General features: G+C 33.6%; 4 protein-coding genes across 12 annotated transcripts in view; 2 read left to right on the plus strand and 2 right to left on the minus strand.

The window, feature by feature from the left end:
- The first annotated feature begins 4540 nt into the window (after positions 1–4540).
- LOC113520028 (mesencephalic astrocyte-derived neurotrophic factor homolog) lies at positions 4541–7367 on the plus strand. Its single transcript, XM_026905288.3, has 2 exons — positions 4541–5240; positions 7185–7367. Exon 1 carries the CDS (start codon positions 4701–4703, stop codon positions 5220–5222), a length of 522 nt encoding a protein of 173 aa, XP_026761089.1. The 5' UTR covers positions 4541–4700; the 3' UTR covers positions 5223–5240; positions 7185–7367.
- A 663-nt stretch (positions 7368–8030) lies between these two features.
- Positions 8031–10434, minus strand: LOC113520031 (putative ATP synthase subunit f, mitochondrial). The gene is made up of 4 exons (XM_026905292.3): positions 10248–10434; positions 10073–10171; positions 8693–8809; positions 8031–8186 (listed from the first exon to the last, which is right to left on the minus strand). The coding sequence occupies exons 1-4, from the start codon at positions 10324–10326 to the stop codon at positions 8158–8160; spliced, it is 324 nt and encodes a 107-aa protein (XP_026761093.1). The 5' UTR covers positions 10327–10434; the 3' UTR covers positions 8031–8157.
- A 389-nt stretch (positions 10435–10823) lies between these two features.
- LOC113520030 (26S proteasome non-ATPase regulatory subunit 4) lies at positions 10824–12151 on the plus strand. The gene has a single exon (XM_026905290.3). The coding sequence runs from the start codon at positions 10939–10941 to the stop codon at positions 12028–12030; it is 1092 nt and encodes a 363-aa protein (XP_026761091.1). The 5' UTR covers positions 10824–10938; the 3' UTR covers positions 12031–12151.
- Positions 12074–22815, minus strand: part of LOC116413725 (ribonuclease Z, mitochondrial) — a 28046-nt gene continuing 17304 nt past the window's right edge. For 4 of the 9 annotated variants that reach the window (XM_052903580.1, XM_052903577.1, XM_052903581.1 and 1 more), the window contains 13 exons: positions 22546–22644; positions 21593–21685; positions 20607–20666; positions 19900–19989; positions 19150–19209; positions 17514–17774; positions 16485–16565; positions 15629–15700; positions 15445–15489; positions 14497–14679; positions 13202–13315; positions 12287–12400; positions 12074–12210 (listed from right to left, as the gene is read on the minus strand). In XM_052903580.1, coding sequence (XP_052759540.1) covers positions 12170–12210; positions 12287–12400; positions 13202–13315; positions 14497–14679; positions 15445–15489; positions 15629–15700; positions 16485–16565; positions 17514–17774; positions 19150–19209; positions 19900–19989; positions 20607–20666; positions 21593–21685; positions 22546–22644 — 1313 coding nt within the window. In that variant the 3' untranslated portion in view covers positions 12074–12169. Of the gene's footprint in view, positions 12211–12286; positions 12401–12473; positions 12581–13201; positions 13316–14496; positions 14680–15444; positions 15490–15628; positions 15759–16484; positions 16566–17513; positions 17775–19149; positions 19210–19899; positions 19990–20606; positions 20667–21592; positions 21686–22545; positions 22645–22815 lie in introns of those variants that run through there. The other 5 variants (XM_052903583.1, XM_052903579.1, XM_052903578.1 and 2 more) reach the window with 5 other exon arrangements.

Raw genomic sequence — 22815 nt, forward strand, 5'->3', positions numbered from 1 at the left:
GAAAAAAGAAGCGATCAGATAAATATTGCCTTCTTAAAACCAAAGGTGGATCACCGACTTCGAGCTGTAAAGCATTGATTGGACTTGATTTCATTGCTCCAGAGATAATCCTCAAGGCCTTTGATTGAATTAAATCCAATTTCTTAAAAGCAAATGAACTTCCTGGAGCTAACAAAAAAGTTCCATAATCAATGACACTCCTTATAAGACCATTATAAGCAAGTTTTAGTGAAACGGGATGTGCTCCCCACCAAACTCCAGCAAGGCACCTAAGAATGTTGAGGTTACGCTCACATTTCGTGGAAATATAATTACAGTGGGACAGACCTGTTAATTTATTATCTAGCACGATACCTAAAAATTTAATTTCAGTCTTTATAGGAATGTATGAGTTATCATAAAGCACCTTAATTTGTTGCGGTGATCTCATTCTTGAAAACAAAACTACACTACTCTTGGTTACAGAAAGATTAAGACCATTTTCATCTAACCACGTTTTTAACAAATCTAATGAATCAGATAATTTGGCAGAAGCAGATTCTATGGACTTCGCAATAAAATATAATAAGAGATCATCAGCATATTGTAAAATTTTGACGGATTTATCAAGGAATGATTCTAGATCGTATGTGTATATGTTGAATAAAATTGGACTGAGAACAGATCCTTGTGGAAGGCCTTTCCATACTGTTCTAGATAATTTGGTATGTTCATCTAGATCCATATGTATTGTTCTTTCTGATAAAATATTAAAAATGAAATTAGAAAGCATTACCGGTACATTTAAAGCTTGTAATTTAGTTTTTAAAATAGAAATTATTACATTATCATAGGCAGAATTTATATCTAAAAAGGCTGAGAGGATTGACAAATTTTGTGAGAAAGCTATATGAATATCTGAAATAAGAATGCTCACATTATCTAAGGTGCTCTTACCTTTCCTAAAACCAAACTGGTTCGGGGATAGTAAGTTATTACTTTCTAAAAACCATTCTAGACGGTTCTTCACTAAATGTTCAGCTAGCTTTAGTAAGACAGAGGAAAGTGCAACAGGACGGTATGAAGATGGTTCAGAAGGTGGTTTATGAGGCTTTAGAAATGGTATAATAATCTGAGACTTCCATGAAGTAGGTATATTTCCCGAAATAATTATGGAATTAATTATATTTAAAAAGTAAATTAATGTCGCATCGCTAGCATTTTTAAAAATGAATACGGTATACCGTCTTCTCCCGGTGCAGAGTCTTTAATACAAGCTAGAACACCTTTAAGTTCTACAAGAGTAAAAGGAGACTCAAGTTCGGATAATTCGTCAGAGACGGATAGAGAAATATTGTAAAGGCATTCCGGCACATAACTAGGAGCAAGGCGATCTAAAAATTTATTCGCTAAAGTTAAATCGAGTGCAGAACGTGATGTATGATCACTAAAGGCAGATCTGAATCTTTTAATATTATTCCAAACGACTGATGAATTAACTTCTGGACAGATAGAAGAACAAAATCTTCTCCAGCCTTCTAATTTCTTTTTTTTCAGTAGTTTTCGAGTAGAACGTGAAACTGCGGTGTAAATTTCAAAATTTTCTGGTGTCATGTAATTATTATAATTTTTTTCAGCCTCTTTACGATTTTTAATTGCTTCCGTACAATCTTTGTCCCACCAAGGTGGCGAGGGAATTTTCCCTGAAGCACTATTTTTAACAGGAAATAATAAATCAGCAACCTCCTTCATATTTATCATCAAGTCATTACAACATTGATGTTCATTTCCATGGTAAACAATAGGTAACTCCGATATTTTATTATCTAAATATTGTTTGTAAATATTCCAGTCTACATTTGATAAATTATATTTAAGCCGAGGACCACTCTTTCGACTTGAGGGAATGGAAATTGGAAAAGAAAGAATGAGGGGAAAGTGATCGCTTCCGAAAGTAGAGGAATGAGGATACCACGACAGTGAAGAAGCTAAATCAGAAGAACATATTGAAATGTCAGGAGCACTAAACCCTTCATTCGGTGCAGTTCTACGTGTTGGTACATCTGAGTTAATAATACATAAGTTGTAAGTGTCAATTATCGTCAGGAGTTTTCCACCCTAAAAATTAGAAGTAGAACTGCCCCACGATTGGTGTTGAGCATTAAAATCGCCCATTACGAGAAAAGGTTTAGGTAAAATTGAAAATAATTGTTCTAGTTGTGAATATATTTGGCATGTAGGATCAGGAATATATAAAGTAACAAAACAGATACCATTTATAATTATAGCAGCTGCATTAATGCCGCTATATACAGGAAGCGAAAAAGAAGAAAAAGGAAGGGAGTTTTTGACCAATATGGCAACACCGCCATATCCGTCAGCTCTATCATCACGGAGACTTGTAAAGCCTGAAATCCTAAAAGGATATCCTGGCTTTAACCAAGTCTCTTGGAGAGCTATTATAAAAGGATTATATTTATTAATCAAATAAAATAAGTCTGATTTCTTGTTTGTTATGCTACGACAGTTCCACTGAATTATTAGGACTTTGTAATCCATTGTGAGAAGTTAATAATTGAGAAAATACATTGTAAATGGCATCGTTGGACGGTGGTAAAGTTGTTTGTATCATTTTCGATTGCGATAACACTTTAATAAGCATGAGAATAATATCAAAGATGGATTGATTATTGTCAATATTATTTGATGATAATGCACAACCATTAGAGAGAGCAGGAATATTATATTCCTTAACTATGGCTTCATGGGCAGAACGATCATATCCTTGTTGTGCTTTTTGAGGAGAGCGTGGTTTAAGTGTAACTGTTTTTTTATGTGATGATTGAATATGTGGTAATGATGATTTCTCTTTGAGGAAAGAAGATTGAAAATGAGATTTATTGGACGGAGATGATGATGTTAATACATCTGAATATAGTTTAGAAGTGGGAGGATGAAATTTTGATGCTTCAGCATAAGAAACACAACTGTGGGCCATTGTTTCTTTAATGGCTTTCTGACGTGCATATTCAGGACATTTCTTACTAATTGCTGAATGAGAACCATTACACAAGATACAAGAAACATTTTCCTCATCTACTTCACATTTATCACCTGTATGATTTTGCCTGCATTTATAACACCGAGGATTTGAACGACACTGCATCTTGACATGTCCGAACCTACAGCAGTTATAGCATTGGATAGTGGGGTAAATGTACAAATCTACAGTTAATGATGTGTAAAACATAAATACTCTTTTTGGTAATATTTGTCCATCAAAAGTAATAACAATGGTTTCAGTATTAATAAAACTTGGTTGTCCTTCATTAATGGTCTTTTTCTTAATTCTTCTGGTTTTTAGAATTCTCCCACAACCTATAGGTACTGATATATTTTGGATTACTTCCTCTTCTGTCCAATCTTTAGGAATACCCCTCACAATTCCCATACGGGTTACATGGAAAGAAGGTATAAATGCCTTAAAATTATGTGTTTCTAAGTGACTATTATTTAAAAATGCATTTGCATTTTCAAAATTTGAGAAAGAAAGCGATAAACGGTTTCTTCCTATTCTTTTGAGGCTACCATTCACTATATTATTTATCTTATTAGTGTGTAAAAAGCGACCAAATGCAATAGGATGTAATGTAGTGTTATCATTAGGATGTGTTTCATTTTTTTGTACATGAACGACATAAGGAGCTACATCCTCGGCATTGTACAAAGTTCTGCTTAAAGTACTGGGTGGAGAAGCAGGTTTAACAGACTCGGTATTATTTACAACTGGTATTGATACTAGAGTTTGATTCTCATCCTCAATACATTGACAATCACTATCTTTAATTTTAGATTCGAGACCTTTGGTGTGCCTCCTTCGTTTTTTATTGCAATGTTTGCAAATGCGACGTTCGCCACGTACTCGCTTACGTTTAGAACTTGCAACGCTAGAACCATCTGTGTCCATACTAGATTCACCCAATATATCAAAACTATTATTAAATGGGATAGTTATATTTGCAGACACCTGGGGGGTTGTCCCCCCAGGGTCTATAGGTGGATCCATAATGTCTAATTAATATAGGTAATTTACTTACCAATATTTACAGCAACAAACACTATTACTACAAAATATACAATTATATATACAATCTAATACACAATATATAAATAAAACTAATCCTTATATAATTAAAAATAAAATTAATTTAAAGAAGATCAAAAAACACTCCCGCTTTTTTAAACGTTTCCCGCGCTTTTTTTTCAAATGAATTTTATTCAAATACAGTTTTCTAAGTTTTTTTTTATTTATTTAAATAAGCCTAAGAACAAGGACTAAATCTTTGAAACAAGTACACCTTAGAGTTGTTAGAATTTAGGTTCTGTATCATTATATCTTCGGTAATTTATTTGTTTACATATTCATACACATACATGTTTTAAAACAATTCAATTCCATGTTACACAAAATTATAAGTGAAAACTTAGTTTCCAATCCAACGAAAAAAAAAAAAAAAAAACAAAATAACCTACAAGACGTGCACCAATCACAATTGGCCAAGTAAAGCTGTCAACGTCATTCTTTGAGTCGTGGTCGTACATGGACGAGAGTTTTCTATTAGTTAAATTTCTCAATTTAGTCCCTTGATGTAGTAGATTTTGTATAGCACTCAACTGTTAAACTTATATTTAGACTTTTTCTATACAAAACTTCAATCATAATGTATAAATTAAGTGTGTTTCATTTATTATTCGTCGCCACAGCGATACAAGTGGCTCTCGCATTAAAAGAAGGCGAATGCGAGGTTTGTGTAAAAACTATTGAGAAATTCGCAGCCACGTTATCAGACGATGTGAAGAAGGATCCCAAATTAATAGAAGGTTCTTTCAAAAAATTCTGTAAAGGTTCAAAAAATAAAGAGAACAGATTCTGTTACTATTTGGGTGGATTAGAAGAATCCGCTACCGGTATTCTAGGTGAAATGTCCAAGCCCCTCAGCTGGTCAATGCCAGCAGATAAAATCTGTGAAAAACTGAGGAAAAAGGATGCACAAATTTGCGACTTAAGATTCGACAAGCAGATTGACCTGAACAATGTAGATTTGAAGAAACTGAAGGTACGCGATTTGAAAAAGATTTTGAACGACTGGGACGAGGATTGCGATGGCTGCATCGAAAAGACAGACTTTATTAAGAGGATAGAAGAATTAAAACCCAAATATATGGGTAGATCTGAGCTGTAAAATAGTTTAATTAATTAGGTAAGCTTGTTATTTGATTTGGAATAATTTCTTTGTCTGGTTATTAAAATGTAAGCAAATAGATAATCATACAATCTCAGCATTATAATAAAATAAGAAGTATAAAGGGACTTTGCCAGAAAAAGACCCGACATCAAACTTATCCTCCCATGAAACTTTATTTATGTAATCTATTTCTGAAATTCAATCTTATTTATGTAATTTTTTTGTGATTTCTAGTAAATCAGCTCAAGTCCCTCAATACTAACTAGAATAACATTAATATTCACTGTGCATATACTACAGTAGTGGTGTGTAAAGTTACCTATACACTGACAATGGTGTTAGTATTTTAGAATTATTTTGTTTAATTCTACTACCATTAGTATGTGTATGACTGTCAACATTTATATAGACCATTATTATTACCAATAGAACTTCTATGACCTTCCGTATTATTCATTACTCTCTGACCATTTTGTTTTTGCCTCTAAATGAGGTATTTTCAGGAAAATTAAAAATCACTGCTCAATACCTTATGTTAACTGTTTAGTGCCCAAACTGCTAATCATACATTGCACTCAATGCAAAATAACATCTAGTTCAGTAAAAAAAAACTTAGTGTAGATTTTGAAGTACAATTACCTTAATTTATTTCTAAGATTTTGATAGTCTTAGTGAAATCATTATTTTACAGACTGCCAATACCTGAATTAAAAGTTATCTCAAATCTATGTTTATTAATGATAGTATGACAACTTCACTGTAATATCAAACTATTTTTATTTTAAAGATAATAATTTGCATGTCAATACTAGCTCCAATCTAACCTTAACAATGTTTGACTCATTTTTGAATCGGGGATATAATTATTAATCAAGAACTGTGTACTCTAGAGAACATATTACTGCATTTGTTTCAACTACATAGAGTCGTAAGTTTTTTTTATGGGTGAAAATGGAATGGTAACTCTGCCTGCACTAACGGGATTTGCTGGTGGAGCACCAATGAAGGGTAATAGATGAGAATGAAAACAGGCCAGTTAGCCCATCATGATGAATTCATCAGGACTTAACCTTGATAGTTTCTAGGGGGAACCGCGAGGAGGTTGACCTGGTTATATTGCCAGCAATGGGATTCTCAGTCTCCATTACTAACAATCCCTTTCCCCCCTAGAGTCATAAGTTAGCATATTGCAACCATTTGTTGAAGAAAAACCTTCCTCTTTTGGTTGATTATATTAATGTATCATTGCTGGTTTATGCCTGTGCCTGTGCCTGCTTTTTCATACTACATTCTCTCTAATACTGTTCTCCTTCTGTTTTTATAAACTGTACTTTAGAGTAACAATAAATTGTTAATGTGTTCACAGTAAATTTATTAAATAACATACTTTACAGTGGTAATGTGTAGGGTATGTCCACAACCTATATTGCTACAATGTATTCGATCTAGGTCACGTGATCATGTGTCAAGCTGTTATAATAAAAATCGTAAATAAAAAACAAAAAAATCCTATTACCCTTAGTTACATTAAATATACCAATATAAATTAGCCTCATAAAAAGATGACACTAGTTCACACTGAACTAGATATGATATTTATATCACTATTAATACTATAAAGTCTTAGGGCCCTATAATCAAATTTATTATTATCTATGGGCCACCCCTAAGTTATCAAAATTAGTAGTACAAAAGAGAGCTTGTCAATATATGAAAAAATGCTAAATAAATAAAATATGTTTTGACTCACAACATGCAAATGGTTACCCATATTCCAATAAACCTCATGACATCATGAATCATATCTATAGGTGAAACTTACTACTTTCCATCAAGTGAGTTTCTTGCTATTCCATTGTTCTATAAAAAAAAATTAAAATTACATAAGTTAGTCTAGTCTCTTTTTTATATTTATTTATTTATTTAAACAATGTAATATAACATAAACTTTTTTTACAGTAAATTATTCATATGACAATGTGATATGAGCCTAAAGCGCTGGAGCTGATAACGGAAGCAATGGTTCGTCCTAGTGATCAATGAATTAATTGTATTATGCATTTGAACTTTATGGAGTGCGTGGAGAATATGTGAACAGCAATGAGTAAATTATTATTGTAATTAAGTAAATATTTTTAACAAAAAAACAGTGTCTTTATTATTATGTTTACCTATAACTGGTTCGAGTATCGAAGATAAAAGTCCATATCCATCCCAAATAGTATGTGCATACCTAATTTTATGACTATTGGTCGAGTATTCAAAGCACCAAAATGTAAACAAACTGACTTTCATATTTATAACATTACAGCAGTCTTGCACTTGTATTACTTATTTTGAATTACCAAAGTACAAAAATAAAATAGAAAACATTACTATTTTGATCAACTTGAAAAGAATTTCTATTTTGGATCCATATTAAATGTCAGCATTGAAGTCTTTTATAGCATAGCAAAAATTTCAATTTTGCATGATTAATACAAATCATTATCAAAATAAATTCCGTAATGTGGAACCGGCATAGAATAAACTACTTCTTCCTTTTCCATGGATGTCGTACTATTAAGGAATGGCAAGGATGGGCAGTAGCATTTCTTTTATAACATCAAAGCCTAACTGTGGTTGACAACCTGTCTTCCAAGAATGGCAACTATTGGCAAACCCCTTGTGGGGAACTCTATTTCAGCAGTGGACAGTTAACTAACAGCTGATATGGTATGGTATTATCAAAATAAATCACATATAATGAGGATACAAGTTATTTATCAATATTATTTATTTTTTTAATAAACAAAAATAAAGGAAACCATTTTGAACTAATGTGTTTATTGCAGCAAATTACAGAGTTAATGAACTACACCAACAGATTCTTTGACAAAAAATTTCCATACATAAATATAGAATAATAAATATTGTATATATGGCACAGCCTTTAGTGGTATTTGTAGTTCCTGTGGTGCTCTGAAAAATAAAAACATTTTTGTAACATTAATCTCAATTAAAATTAACTGCTAAAAATATCAAATGTTGATGGTTTAAACAGAGAATATTTTACTATACTTAACCAACCATAAAATTGCAGATACTTATTATTACATCGTCAAATATATTGTCATTTATACAGTAGTCCTTTTTCTATGGAATGAAAATGAAGTGGTTGTCCAGTCTACAATATCAGTATATACTGGTACCGTATCAGAAAGACTAAGATTAGGTCATTTGACTCATAAAAATATAGCACAAAAAATAAAAGTGCTCATCATAGGCCCTATAAATAATTTTAGAACCTTTTATTGATATTGTGAATAGTTTAAAAAATTGATGGATTAATCTAGACATGATTCTATATATTTTTATCAATTCCTAAATAAAAATATTGTACTATTGTCACAACTATAGAATAATATAACAATATAAGTATTGACTGAAAAAATGTAATATTTCAGATTATTACGAATATCACTTACTCATTTTGCCATAGTTGATTGCATAGAAGAATGTCATAGAGCCAACCAGAAGCTGGAAGAATGGAGCGACACCTGCCTTCTTAGGCTGCATATACTTGTGTTGCCATCTCCACCAAGCTATTTCAAAGATAAAAATATTGTCATTTTATATTGGTAGTTGATAATTCATAGCCACCTTAATAATAGATACATAGATAAACACTTTGTTTGAGTTATCTATAACATGTAAATTTACATTTAAATTCATACAATGAAATAAGTTACTTAATTATAAGAATAAAGCACAAAAGATAAAATACAAATTGTTTTTGCCATGTGTGTCACGATGACCCAAATAAGTCGCAGCTCAGTGATAGCTTTGTTTAAAAGCAATGCAATCATTTTCAGCTGCAGCCTGAAATTAGGCTACATGAATGTGCAACAAACTCAGTGTCCCTGTATAATCAGAACAATACACAGAATAAAATTGTATTACCTATATAGATACATATATAAAAAATGAATAAATATTTGATTAGTGAACTAAACATAAAAATTAATTATTATATGTTGAATGCAGCCACTAAGCCGTGACCATACAAATTTTTTGTTTATTTAATTAATGATGTTTTAATGGAAATGGCAAATACTTACAATTGGCAAATATCCAATTTAAATTCTTAAATAATTAAAATATCTACATAAGATTGTCCATATCAAAGTATGACTATCCTATTATTGTTCTTTTTTTTTAAATAATTAAGTATTTTAACCTCATCATCATTTCAGTATCAAACCCAAGTGAAAATATAATTTTGCAAATATATTCAAAAGAGTACTAACAAACTAAAAATTACTAACTTATTTTTCACTATTAAAATAAAAAAAAAAATTGAAATATTAAATATTGTTCTAATGTTTTTGAAAATGACAATTGATTCAAATATGAACATCGCTTATAACTAAACACATGGATAATCTACCTAAAATATACAAGAGTTGTCAATAAAGTAAGTAATTAAAGACTAAATTCTGAATGAAATCTGGACTATCAAGGAATATTTACTATTATCAATTAATTTTACTGTTACAAATAATTAACAATATGTTATTAATTATATACATTGTTATAAAGGAAAATTTTGGCTGCATAAATATATTCATATTAACTTGTTACTCCACAGTAAAAAATATGTAGAAAGTTAAATTGGCTTAACATGGGCTACAAACCCAAATGTTCAGTGTCAAATTTCTCTTAATTCAATAACCTGAAGATTAAGCAATTGTTTATTAATAAGATAAAATATATGAATTACATTGCCCTTGTCAGTATGAAGGTGCATTTTGTAGTTATATTGACAACTAACCTCAATCTATATAAGTAATTTTATTAAATATTACCTCTGCTGAAAGCACCCGCGATGGCTTGAGGAGTCTTATTTCTGCGACCAAACCATGATCCCAATTCACTCAGTTTCACTTGACCAAAAGGTGTATCGGCTGCGGGAAGAAAAAATTACATAATCGAATTTTATGAACATCGAAGGCTAATATTTTTTATCAGTATATTACTTACGTTTTCCATAATAGCGCGCCGGGTCATATGGACCATGGACTGCAGGATTGTACTCTTTCGGATAGTCACCGATAGCCATGATTTAACTATCACGAATACGGGATTTTTTTAGAAATTAATTTTATTCCTGGGTAGGTAGATGGGTAGCAAGTACAACCGCAGACAGTTGTCAAATGTTTGACAGCCAGTTATGTCATGTCAAACGGAAACGGTCATAGACAAAATGTTATTGCAAATAGTCTTGGAAATCTTTTTTCTTTGCAAATACTTTGTGGAATTCCATTGAAAATTACTAAAAAAACAAAATACATAAAATACTGAACTCAAATGAAAAATACCATTTCTTTGAAATATACTTCTATATATGGAAGGAAAAAAGACGAAAATTATTTTACAATACCTACAACTATAATTTTTATAATATTTTCGCATATTTCATAAAAAAAAGCTGGTCACTTGAGATACATAAACCACAGAATAAAATTAAATTGAGCTGTTTTGAATATTTTACTCCAAGATTTAAATGAAAAAACTAAAGTGAAAAAAAACATCTGTCAAGTTTCTATGGTCAAGTTTCGTAATCTATGGTTTATATGATTATACAGCAGATTTTGTTCGTTCTTTGTAATTATTGCGATATCTTTCCAAAGTTACTTATTCAATATCAATTTAATAATTAAAATTAGGTAAAATGGTCTTAGAAAGTACTATGATCTGTGTCGATAATAGTGATTATATGAGAAATGGAGATTTTCTACCAACGAGACTGCAGGCGCAACAAGACGCTGTAAACTTGGTATGTCACTCCAAAACTCGTTCAAATCCTGAAAATAATGTTGGTTTGCTGACATTGGCTAATGTAGAAGTTTTAGCCACTTTAACTAGTGATGTTGGTCGTATATTATCAAAGCTACACCGCGTACAGCCCAATGGAAATATTAACCTTCTAACTGGAATAAGAATCGCTCACTTGGCACTGAAGCATCGTCAAGGGAAGAACCATAAAATGCGTATAGTAGTATTTGTGGGTTCCCCTGTTAACACCGATGAGAAGGAACTAGTCAAACTCGCTAAGAAATTAAAGAAAGAGAAAGTCAATTGTGATGTTGTTTCTTTTGGTGAGGATTCTGACAATAATCCTCTCTTGACAACATTTATTAATACATTAAATGGTAAAGATAACACATCTGGAGGTAGTCATCTAGTGTCTGTTCCAGCTGGAGGGTGTATAGTTCTTTCCGAAGCTCTCATAACAAGTCCATTAATAGGTGGTGATGGGGCTGGTCCGTCTGGCTCAGGCTTATCACCATTTGAATTTGGTGTTGATCCTAATGAAGATCCTGAACTTGCACTAGCCCTTCGAGTGTCTATGGAAGAACAAAGGCAACGCCAGGAAGAGGAATCGCGGCGCCAACAGACCAGCACTGAAGGTGAGGCTGGAAAGACCACAGAAACACAAAACACTGGTATGGAGCGGGCTCTTGCCATGTCACTAGGCCGTGAAGCCATGGAATTATCTGAGGAAGAACAGATTGCTCTAGCTATGCAAATGAGCATGCAGCAAGATGCTCCACAAACTGAAGAGAGCATGGACGCTGAAGAGTATGGTGAAGTAATGAATGATCCAGCATTCCTTCAAAGTGTACTTGAGAACCTACCTGGAGTGGATCCCCAAAGTGAGGCCATTAGAAATGCTATGTCAACCATCCAAAAAGATAAAGGTGACAAGGATGATAAAGATCAGAAGGATAAGGATGGCAAAGGATCAGGTTCCAAGGAGTAGTGAAAAAATATTATTCAATTTTTTTTTTTATTGATACATTATGCTCCTAAACTTTAACATTAGACACAACAGCAGTGTTACTTTAATTTTAAATTTATAATAAATAATATACAAAACTTTATTAATTTATTGAAATTTATTACCATGAGATCCAGTTTAAACCTTCAATTTTTTCATATCCTGAAATAGAAAAACTTATTTTAATCTTGTTAAAATTCAGTATTAAACATTCATGAAAATGTTTAATTAAACTTACTTGAGTCATCCCAGAACTGTTGGCTCTGAAATTTCTGCTTTACTTCTGTTAGCTGTTTTCTTCTTTGATCCTCCATAAATGTTTTTGTTCCTATAGAAACTTCTTTAAGTTTTTCTGAAAATGATAAATAAATATAATAAATGTTTAAAATTAAATACAATTAAAAAATATAATTAGCTTCTATTACCTTTTGTGAAAATGGGACTGATATCTCATATTGTAATATTAGTCATGTCTTACTATAATTAGTCACTCTTGAAACTGCATATGGATGCAGAGCCAGTCCAGTTTTCACTAAAAATAATAGAACAATATTACTAGAATGGCCATGTATATCTAGGTCCCTTTTATGGAATACAGTCATAATGTCATACAAAAGTTACTATGTTACACTATAAAAAGGGGTAAATAACATAGCCCTGTGCTGCCATCATAGAATGAACCACTCTTTCCTTTCCCATGGGTGTCGTAAGAGGTAATTAAAGGAACTTAATGGTTGAAGGATGGGCAGCAGTGTTCCTTTTAAAACAGCACTAAAGGTGTCTACTGAGAATCCCTCTTATGTCAGACACCTATATTCAGCAGTAGACAGAGTGGACAGTGTTAACAGATAATAAAAAATAACAAGCTATTTTTTACATAAGACATTTTAATCTCATAATAAAGCAGTAGACGCAAATGTCATGTCTAATATAACAATCCCATATGAACATGCAATCATTCCCACACTTCACTATTAGTAATTTTTTTTTATAATATAATAATTCAATCTATACATTAAACTGTCAAGTACATCAAATTCTTTAGAGGTTATAAATGGGATCACTCTGTGCGATGAGCAAACCTAATTCACCATTTACCTGTTATATCAATTTACATATTATTAAATTACATAAAAATATATGTATTAATTACTCTGATTCACATTAGCCTTAGCTTTTTCATCTTGTCCCTTTTGGTTTAATAGTAAATAAGAACTTTTTATGTCCTCCAGTTGCGGCTTGAAACTTCTGTTACTACAAATTCCAGCTGAAAGAATAATATATACATTTAATAATACAGTAGGTACTTGATTTATAATATTATCTTATCTAATATATAAAATTGTAATTAGATGATGCCTGTATAGTTATGGGAGATATTTTTTTTTGATGGTATGGTAATTCAATGGTATGGTAACCCCGCCTGCGCTAACGGGATACGCTGGCGGAGCACCAGTGAAGGGTGATAGATGAGAATGAAAACAGGCCTGTAGTTCATCATGATGAATTAATTCATCAGGAATTAACCATGATAGTTTCTAGGGAGAACCGTGAGAAGGTCGACTTGGTTGGGTATATTGCTAGCAATAGGATTCTCAGTCTCCATTACTAACAATCCATTTCCCACCGTTATGGGAGATAATATCTCCCATAACGGTGGGAAATAGAATTGAAAAACAAATTTGAGATCTTATTAAGACCAATAGATCATCACCATATATTAGCCTTTATCCGTCTTCTGCTGAATATATATATAACTGCGGTTGCCAGTCCACATGCCGCGCTTGGCATGTGGACTGGCAACCGCAGTTATACTTTAGAGATGTTTAAAGAGGGACGCTGCTACCCTTCCCTCGTCCTCCCTTAGTCGCCTCTTATGACACTAACAGGAGAGGAAGGGGTGGCCTATTCCATGCTTGAACCACGTGGTCAATAAATGCTAAAACATTTTTTTTTTTAGAAATTTTGTCCCTTTGTATATTTGTTCTAAAATCAAATTGTATGTGGTATTCACAGTAGTATTTTTTTATGGATGATAATGGAATGGTAACCCAACCCGCGCTATCGGTATACACCAGCGGGGCACAAGTGAAGGATGATAGGTGAGTATGAAACAGGTCAGTTAGCTCATCGTGATGAATTCAACAAGAATTGTTTACGATGGTTTCCAGGGGGAACCACGTGGAGGTCGACCTAATAAGGCATATTGCTAGCAATAGGGCTATCAAACTCCATTGCTAACAATCCCTTTCCCCCTCACAGTAGTATTAGAAAGTCTAACTAAAAGTCTGCAGCATGTTTTTTCTTAATACACCAACTCGTATATTTAATAGATTTTTTTGTTTCTGAAAACTATGCTTACAAAATAACGGGCAAAATACTAATACATATATAGTAATACTGTTTACACTTGTTTTTTTACTTATAAAGTAGTTTAGTGTTACTTACAGCCGACCCTTCCCATGGAAGGTAAATCTTTGTACAACGGTTGCTTAAGCTCCGTGAGTATATCGCGGAGTAGCACTGATTCGTTCTTAGGTGCTTCAAATTTTTCTTTGGGCCGAATCCGGTCTCTGCGATCGGGGTATAAACGCTTCATACATGGCGACTCTTTGTTTGAATCTGTTTTTACTATATAATAAAGAAAAATGGACTGTTACACATATTATCAGTTCTCACGTGGCTGTTTAACTAGTCTCGAAAACATTCGACCAATCATGTTAGAAAATAAGAAATCAATACGATATATACAAGGTATAATATAATTTATTTAAATAAATAATAAATACCATCAGACAAACTACATAACACCAGCTAATCCCAAACTAAGTAGAACATGTGCCATGACTATTGTACGACTAATAGTCATAATTCATTAAGATTCCGTTCCACAAAAAAAAATCGATTTTAACTAATTACTGGACCGATATTGATAAAATTTCTATAATAGGATCGATCTGTAAGTATATCTTTTATAGATAAAAAAATAATTTTCCCAATCGATGTTTAAGCGCCGCAGTTATAAGGTAACAAACATAAAAAATATAAATGAATTGAAAACCTCCTTTTTAAAGTCGATTCAAAATATTTTTGAAAATACTCAGACCAATACAATCAGCCATATCTACTCATAAATACACAAAAAAAAATTTATTGTGCGGAGATTGAACCTGCGACGAATGGAAGGTAAATCGCGGTGTGTTAGGCCGCTAGAAGCTAGACCACCAAGGTTGTCAAAAATTTGATCAAGATTTTTTTTTATACAACTTAGAATGGTAAACAAGCTGACGGTCCACCTGATGGTAAGTGATAACCGTCGCCTATAGATATGCCTAATTCTGTACATCACGTTGAAATGTGATATGAGTTAGATTAATAATAATAAAAAAAAATAACCTGGCACTTTCACCGTGGATTTGTTCGGTTGTTTCTGATTTAATTCTGTTAAATAGAGAAAAAATATTATAAATGTCTAGTTAGTTAGGTAAGGGTTGTCACCTACCGAATCCATTTTTCTATATTACCTTTACTAGATCAGCTACCAAGTAATAATAATTAGGAGGAATGCGTAAATATCTACCTGAAATACAGTTTTTCTGATAAGACAGCTTCGTTGTCTTCATCTTGCTATACGATGTAGATCCTCTTGAATCTTAAATGTGAAAATTATACAGAAATACTAGCTTTTACCTGCGTTTTTGTCCACGTTACTGCAATAATGAATAGAATAGTAATATCTAAATAGACCAGTTTACAAGCTCATTTCATCCGTATTTTTTTTTAATGTTCACAGACCAGAATAAAATAGCCTATGTGTAAAACATATCTCATAGTATGTGTTTTTTTTAGCTGATACAGCAACACATGTTATAGAGGGGAAAGAGATTGTTAGTAATGAAGACTGAGAATCCCATTGCTAGCAATATACCCAACCAGGTCGACCTCCTCGCGGTTTCCCCTGGAAACTATCATGGTTAATTCCTGATGAATTCATCATGATGGGCTAACTGACCTGTTTTTATTCTCATCTATCACCGTTCACTGGTGCCCCGCCAGCGTATCCCGTTAGCGCAGGCGGGGTTACCATATCATTATCACCCATAAAAAAAAAACTTTTAAACTCACTCTCACATTTGTAATATTAGTATGAACTTAGAATGGCAAACAAGCTGACGGCCCACCTGATGGAAAGTGGTAACCGTCACCTATAGACATGACCGCTCATGTCTATAGTCATATCATGGACATAACAGAGTATACTGTTTCACCCATGATACCTCCCATGCGTTGCCATTCCTGAGGACTCAGGTGTTATTCCTCTGTACCAAGTAAATTCACGCCATATCCCACCCTTCAAACCGAAACACAGCCATGCAAACACAACTTCTGCACTTATCTATCCAACTATGTACCAACAGATTTAGTGGAAATAGTACCTTGTTTGTCATCTGTCGATTTGACCTGCCGACTTGAACTATTACTGCATCTGTTGAGAGACGGTGACTGTGTTCTTGTTGCTACAATACAAAATTAACACAATATATAACAAAAATGAACCGAAAAACCTTATATTTACTTAAATTATAATATTTTTCATAAAGAAGGCACTACATCATAGATAATATATCATTAGGAGTTCTAGTTCTTCCCTAATTTATTTATTTAAATATTTTTTGTTATGTCCATGGTGCTGCTCATATCTATAGGGGACGGTTACCACTTTCCATCAGGTGGGCCGTCAGCTTGTTTGCCATTCTGTTTTATAAAAAAAAAACTAATGCACAGTGGAATTCCATACACATTTGGCGAATTTAACACCGGACGGTGTTCTCTATCAATCAACCATTGGGCAAACCGATAAATAAGTAGGCGGTGCATTATTAAATATAAAAAGTAATAGTTCATATATTGTAAACATATAATTAGACTAATATAAACATACACATAATATGTTTAATAAATAAATATACACATAAGTTAATACATAAAGTATTACTACCTATAACAAACAATTAACTGTATCTTCTGATACTGAGATGATGAGCAAATAAAACAATCTATGACTAAAAGAAACCTATATTTGTCTTTTTTTTCCGAACACATTATGTTTTTAAGAATTTATTAGTTAAATTTTATGATCAAGATTATTAGAGACACACAAAAATCGGCAGTTATACATTTTAGAGACATACGAGGATAGTGAAAATAAATAGACTTGGACGTGTGGTAGCGCAGCGCCATCTAGTTACATATCAAGCAGAGCTTGTAACACACTATATGGGTTCTAAGGAATTAATAAATACACTTTTGCAAAAAGTTTTTACATTTTACAACATATAGAAAACACTCAGGTAGGATGAAGTCAGATCAATTCATATATCAGAGATATCCAGGGGTGACCGCATGGAGATCGACCTGACAAGTAACGATCCTCTCTAAATAGAAGAATAAAAAGAACGACTGACGTTTGCTCGGCACCGGTGCTTTCTCCATCAAACTCTTTACACCCGGTTTTGGTTGATTTGCATTGGGTCTAGTAAGGTAACTCGGCGACTTGTCCTTAAATGCGGTGCCCTTAGCAGCTGTCCAAAACAAAACACCAACAGCAATTATTGTAAACAGTAGGAGCGACTGTCCCGGGAACAGGGCGGACACGATGCGCGCCAACCTCCAATATATCAAGTGCAAAAGTACGCTCCTCACAATGTCTACTCTAGGAAGACTTACTGAAATCAAAGTGTATACTTTCACTAGACAATTTATAACTTCAATACCTAAATTGGAGGAATTTATTATTAAAATATTCATTAAAATCGGCTTAATAAAGGTATGGAAGGCGACTGGGGTATGTCCAGAATCTGTGCGTAAAGATATGTGTGAGTGTATGTACATACGAGAAATTAATTAAATCACTGGTTTGTCATAAGTTTAAAAATTAAAAATGACATGTGTGAGAATACATAATTGTAGCTTTTTTAAGGAACTGATTATATCCGTATACCCCACCGTGGAAAATAATTTTAAATACTCTGTTATGTCCATGGTACTGTCCACTTTCCATCAAGTGGGCCGTCAGTTTGTTTGCCATTTTAAGTTGCATAAAAAAAGTTGGTATAATTTATTCAAAGTAGGTAGATAGGACGAGTGGCGATCTTCCACCGTACATTTTTCAAGGCACTTTCTTCCACGCACAACCATTCTTTGGAATCAACTTCCAGCAGCAGTATTTCCGAACCGATACGACAACATAACCTTCAAGAAAAGAGTAAATTCCATTTTAAAAATTCGGCAGCACACCTGCAATGCCACTGGTGATCATGGGCGGCGGTAGTCACCTACTTTACTAAAAAAATCATCATTTTAGCCATTATCCGTCCACTGCTGAGCATTGGCCTCCCCCACAGATTGCCATAAGGAACGGTCTTGAACAACCTGCCTGAGTAGGTACCTATTATACTGCGTATCAATTTGCGACATACAAAAAAAATCAATAAATTTTGTTTTAAAAATCGGATCAATGTAATTATTAATAACTATAAGTATTATACTGTATTGTAACTATAACTATAAGGAATAATAAAGTTTCTATGTTATCGTCATCATCTCAGCCATTATCCGTCCATTGCTGGGTATAACCCTCCTCCATAGACTGCCGTAAAGAATGATACTGAGCCACCTGCATTCACTGACTCGTTGCAAAGCATTTGAGGTCGTCACTCTATCTAGTGGATGGGGGTCCTCCTACACTGTGTTTGCCCGTATAGGGTCGCCACTCAAGAACCTTTCCTATCGGTTGTCAGTTCTTCGAGCTATATGACCAGCCCATTGCCACTTTAGCTTACTAACGGAGGACTGACGCAAAACTGACGGAGGCAACAAACATAAAACATAACATAACATGTATGACTGTAACTACTAATGAACTGTCAGTTTTCTCATATTGGGTTTGCTGGAAGAAATCTCTATTGGAGATAAGCTCGCCTTTGTGCACTATTATGTTTGTTTCATTTCCAGCCATTGAAAAAATAAACACCCTTAACTTAATACAATGCAAAAACCTTAAAAATTAGATAAGTAAATATAAATATAACTGGCACATACCTCTCCAGGATTTAATGGGAGATCTGCGTCGATTTACTGGACTTTTCTTATCGCTGATACCTGAAAAATAAATTATTATTTATACCATTCTTTTTTCATTTAATTATTTTCACCATAAAAAAAAATTAGCATACCAAAATCCACAGAGGTATGTCTGAGATGCAATACATTCTGTTTACTACAATTCGTGTTTCAACCGTGAAGCAGTTGTGTTTGCATGGCTGTATTTCGGTTTGAAGGGTGGGATATGGCGTGAATTTACTGAGTACAGAGGAATAACACCAGAGTCCTTAGGAATGGCAACGCATGAGGGATATCATGGGCGAAACAGTATACTCTGTTATGTCCATGGTACTGCTCATGTCTATAGGCGACGGTTACTACTTTCCATCAGGTGGGCCGTCAGCTTGTTTGCCATTCTAAGCTGTATAAAAAAAAACTTACTACATCTTACTACATATATATACACACTACTTTTTTAATTACATATTAGCACCTTAATGGCTTGATCAATCTACTATGTGGAATTTGATATCAATTTACTATATGGGAAGGAGAAGTACATAGGCTACTTTTTATTTCGGATAAAGAATATATTCTGGTCATAGAGACAAAGTCGCGGGTAAAAGTTAGTATAATGATATATATACGCGTGTTCATTTAGTAGACTGGAAGAATATATATGTTAAATTTACCCTGTATATGAATATGCAATATACCTACTACGCTACTAATTATATTTTTCCTTACTTGCGTTCACAGCTCTTGGCGTATCTCTCATGATGGTAAGCTTTTTATTGAGTGACGTCACCAAAGGTTTTCCATAACCGTTGACGGTTCCTAAAACCGTATTCTAAAATTTATATCTATTTGTACTCATTTTGGGGAACAACGCGTACGGGAATAAAACTAGTACCTATTCACCTAACTTTTTTTAAAATAGATGATAATGGAATGCTGATACCGCCTGCGCTAACGGTATACACTGACGGGGCACCAGTAAGAGATGATAAGTGGGAATGGAAAGGCAGGTCAGTTCGCACATTGTAACGAATTCAATTGTAATGAACACGATGGTTTCTAGGGAGAATAAAGAGAAGATCGACTTGCTATTGCTGCAGGGGTATTACTAGCAATCTCTATTATTAACAATCCCTTCTCACTCCCCCCCCCCCCGCCTAACTATCAATAGGTTGCAATAATAAAATAAAAATAATCCTAGTTTCAAATCCAGACAAGCAGTGTAATTGAGTAGCATGGGCGTAGGTATTTAAAGAGGCTGGATGGGACTTGACCAGCCTAGAGAATAATCTGGTGCCCACACCTAATACGTGCAAAACTTTACAAAGACATGTCTGAGAGTATATATGTGCCTTTTTTTTAAAAAGCCAGGGTCCTCTGGAACATAATCTTAAATACACCAATGCTGAATGGAACATTAAAAAAAGTTTTCTTACCATTTGAAACCTTGTCTCTGGAGGGACCACGACATTCAGTATTTATTGTTTTCGAACGACCTAAAACAAAAATAGTACATTTTGAGGACCTCTGTCTACATAATTGCATTCGAATCAACTTTGCTGTTTAAATATTTTACTGTACTAGGTGTTATCTTGCGGAAGTCCATATAATGTAATTGTAATGTATTGAATTCTATACAAATAACTAGTAAAACGTTAAAGCACAATAGAGTGGCAAACATGTTCAAATTTCACATTTTCAATACTATCTATATTGTGTAATACTCTTGTAAATTACTAAGATAAAAAGTAACTTATATTTATCTAAAATTAATATAAGTTAGGTACTTTTATTCTCAACCAACTTCTAATAAGGAAGCGGTTCATAATTCGGAGGTAGGTATTTTTTATTACTTAATAACTCTGCCTACTCTAACATACTAGTATATTAATATTGATTGGTTCCATAAAAATTTTATCTGTAAGATGAACGTACCTAGTTTAAATATGTATAAAAGGAACGCATCTCAATTGACAGATGACATTAGTTGACATGTATGTACTAGCGGATTTTCCGGTTGCTTTCCCACCTTTGTTCACTCTCTTAGAAGTTAATAAATATGTTTGCAATTAAATAAGTTTTATTCAAATATAACATTATCAAATTCGGTTCAATGGTTTAGCTTTGAAATGAAAATAACTGGTTTTGCCCCAATTGAAATAGATTATTTTTTTGTGGAAAACAATGTTATTAGTTTTTTTTTTTTTTATACAACTTAGAATGGCAAGCAAGCTGACGGCCCACCTGATGGAAAGTGGTAACCGTCGCCTATAGACATGAACAGTACCAATGGACATAACAGAGTATACAGTACAGAGTATAGTTGTTATTTGCCTTAAATTAATATAAGTGTATCAAACATTCAATTACTCAATCGTTCAGCCGTTGAATCGTGTTTATGAAACAAACATATGAAACTTACTATCTATGACATATCCTGACGGGATATTTGATGTTACTTTACTCCGATTAGAATGTTCTCTGCTCGCATTTGATGTCTTACTCGTAGTTCGACCTGCGAAATTAAAAAAAAACAATTAATTATCTCGTACAGTGTATTAAAAATACGTTATTATATAAATAAATAAATAGCCATGAAATATGTCACATTGTTGTACCATCACCATGCACCAGTCCCACAACTAAGCAGAATTTATTTTTTTTAATGAGTGATAATGGAATGGTTACTCCGCCTACGCTATCGGTATACACTGGCGGGGCCAAAAAAAAACATATTATTGTTTATTTTTGGTACCAAATAAACCAAATATGGTACCTCCTTCAGAGGGAGACTTTGTACAAAAGTCGATTGCTTGGGTACCTCTGTCCCATTCGTGTTTTAACCGTAAAGCAGTTGTTTGCATGGCTGTGTTTCGGTTTGAAGGGTTGGGATATGGCGTGAATTTACAGGGTACACAGGAATAACATCTGAGTCCTCAGGAATGGCAACGCATGGGAGGTATCATGGGCGAAACAGTGTACTCTGTTATATTCATGGTACTGCTCATATCTATAAGCGACGGTTACCACTTTCCATCAGGTGGGCCGTCAGTTTGTTTGCCATTTTAAGTCGTATTAAAAAAAAAATTGGGATTACAGTAATAAATATAAGAAGGAAGCGGTTGTTAGTAATGCGGACTGCCAGTCACATTGCTAGCAATATACCCTATCAGGTCGACCTCCACGTGGTTACCCTGGATACTATCGCGCTGAATTCCGGGTGTATTCATCACGATGGGCTAACTGACCGGTCTCTTCATCCTTACCTATCACCCCTCACTGGTGCCCCGCCAGTGTATACCGTTAGCATAGACGGGGTTACTATTCCATTATCATCGATTAAAAAAGTAATGAATATATTAAAATATTTCGTACTAGGCGTGCTCGGCTGTGTCTTCATGGGCGACGAAGAGTCGCTACGCGGCCGTCTCACTAGACCTGTGATCGCCATGCCTTTTAATTCTTGTCTTAGTCCTGTAATTAATATTATTTCCAAATATCCTACGTAAATATTAAATTAACAAGTATATAATTGATTTATGTTCGTAGACCCAAAGGTATAGAAAAGCTAGTCACTTCGGAGATTCCTAATTCAATAAGTTGTCTCCTATAAATTCTTCTTATGTCAATTGACACCTATTGTAA

This window comes from Galleria mellonella, unplaced genomic scaffold, assembly GCF_026898425.1.
Source record: "Galleria mellonella isolate WM207_F2 unplaced genomic scaffold, CSIRO_AGI_GalMel_v1 utg139, whole genome shotgun sequence".
Lineage (NCBI taxonomy): Eukaryota > Metazoa > Arthropoda > Insecta > Lepidoptera > Pyralidae > Galleria > Galleria mellonella.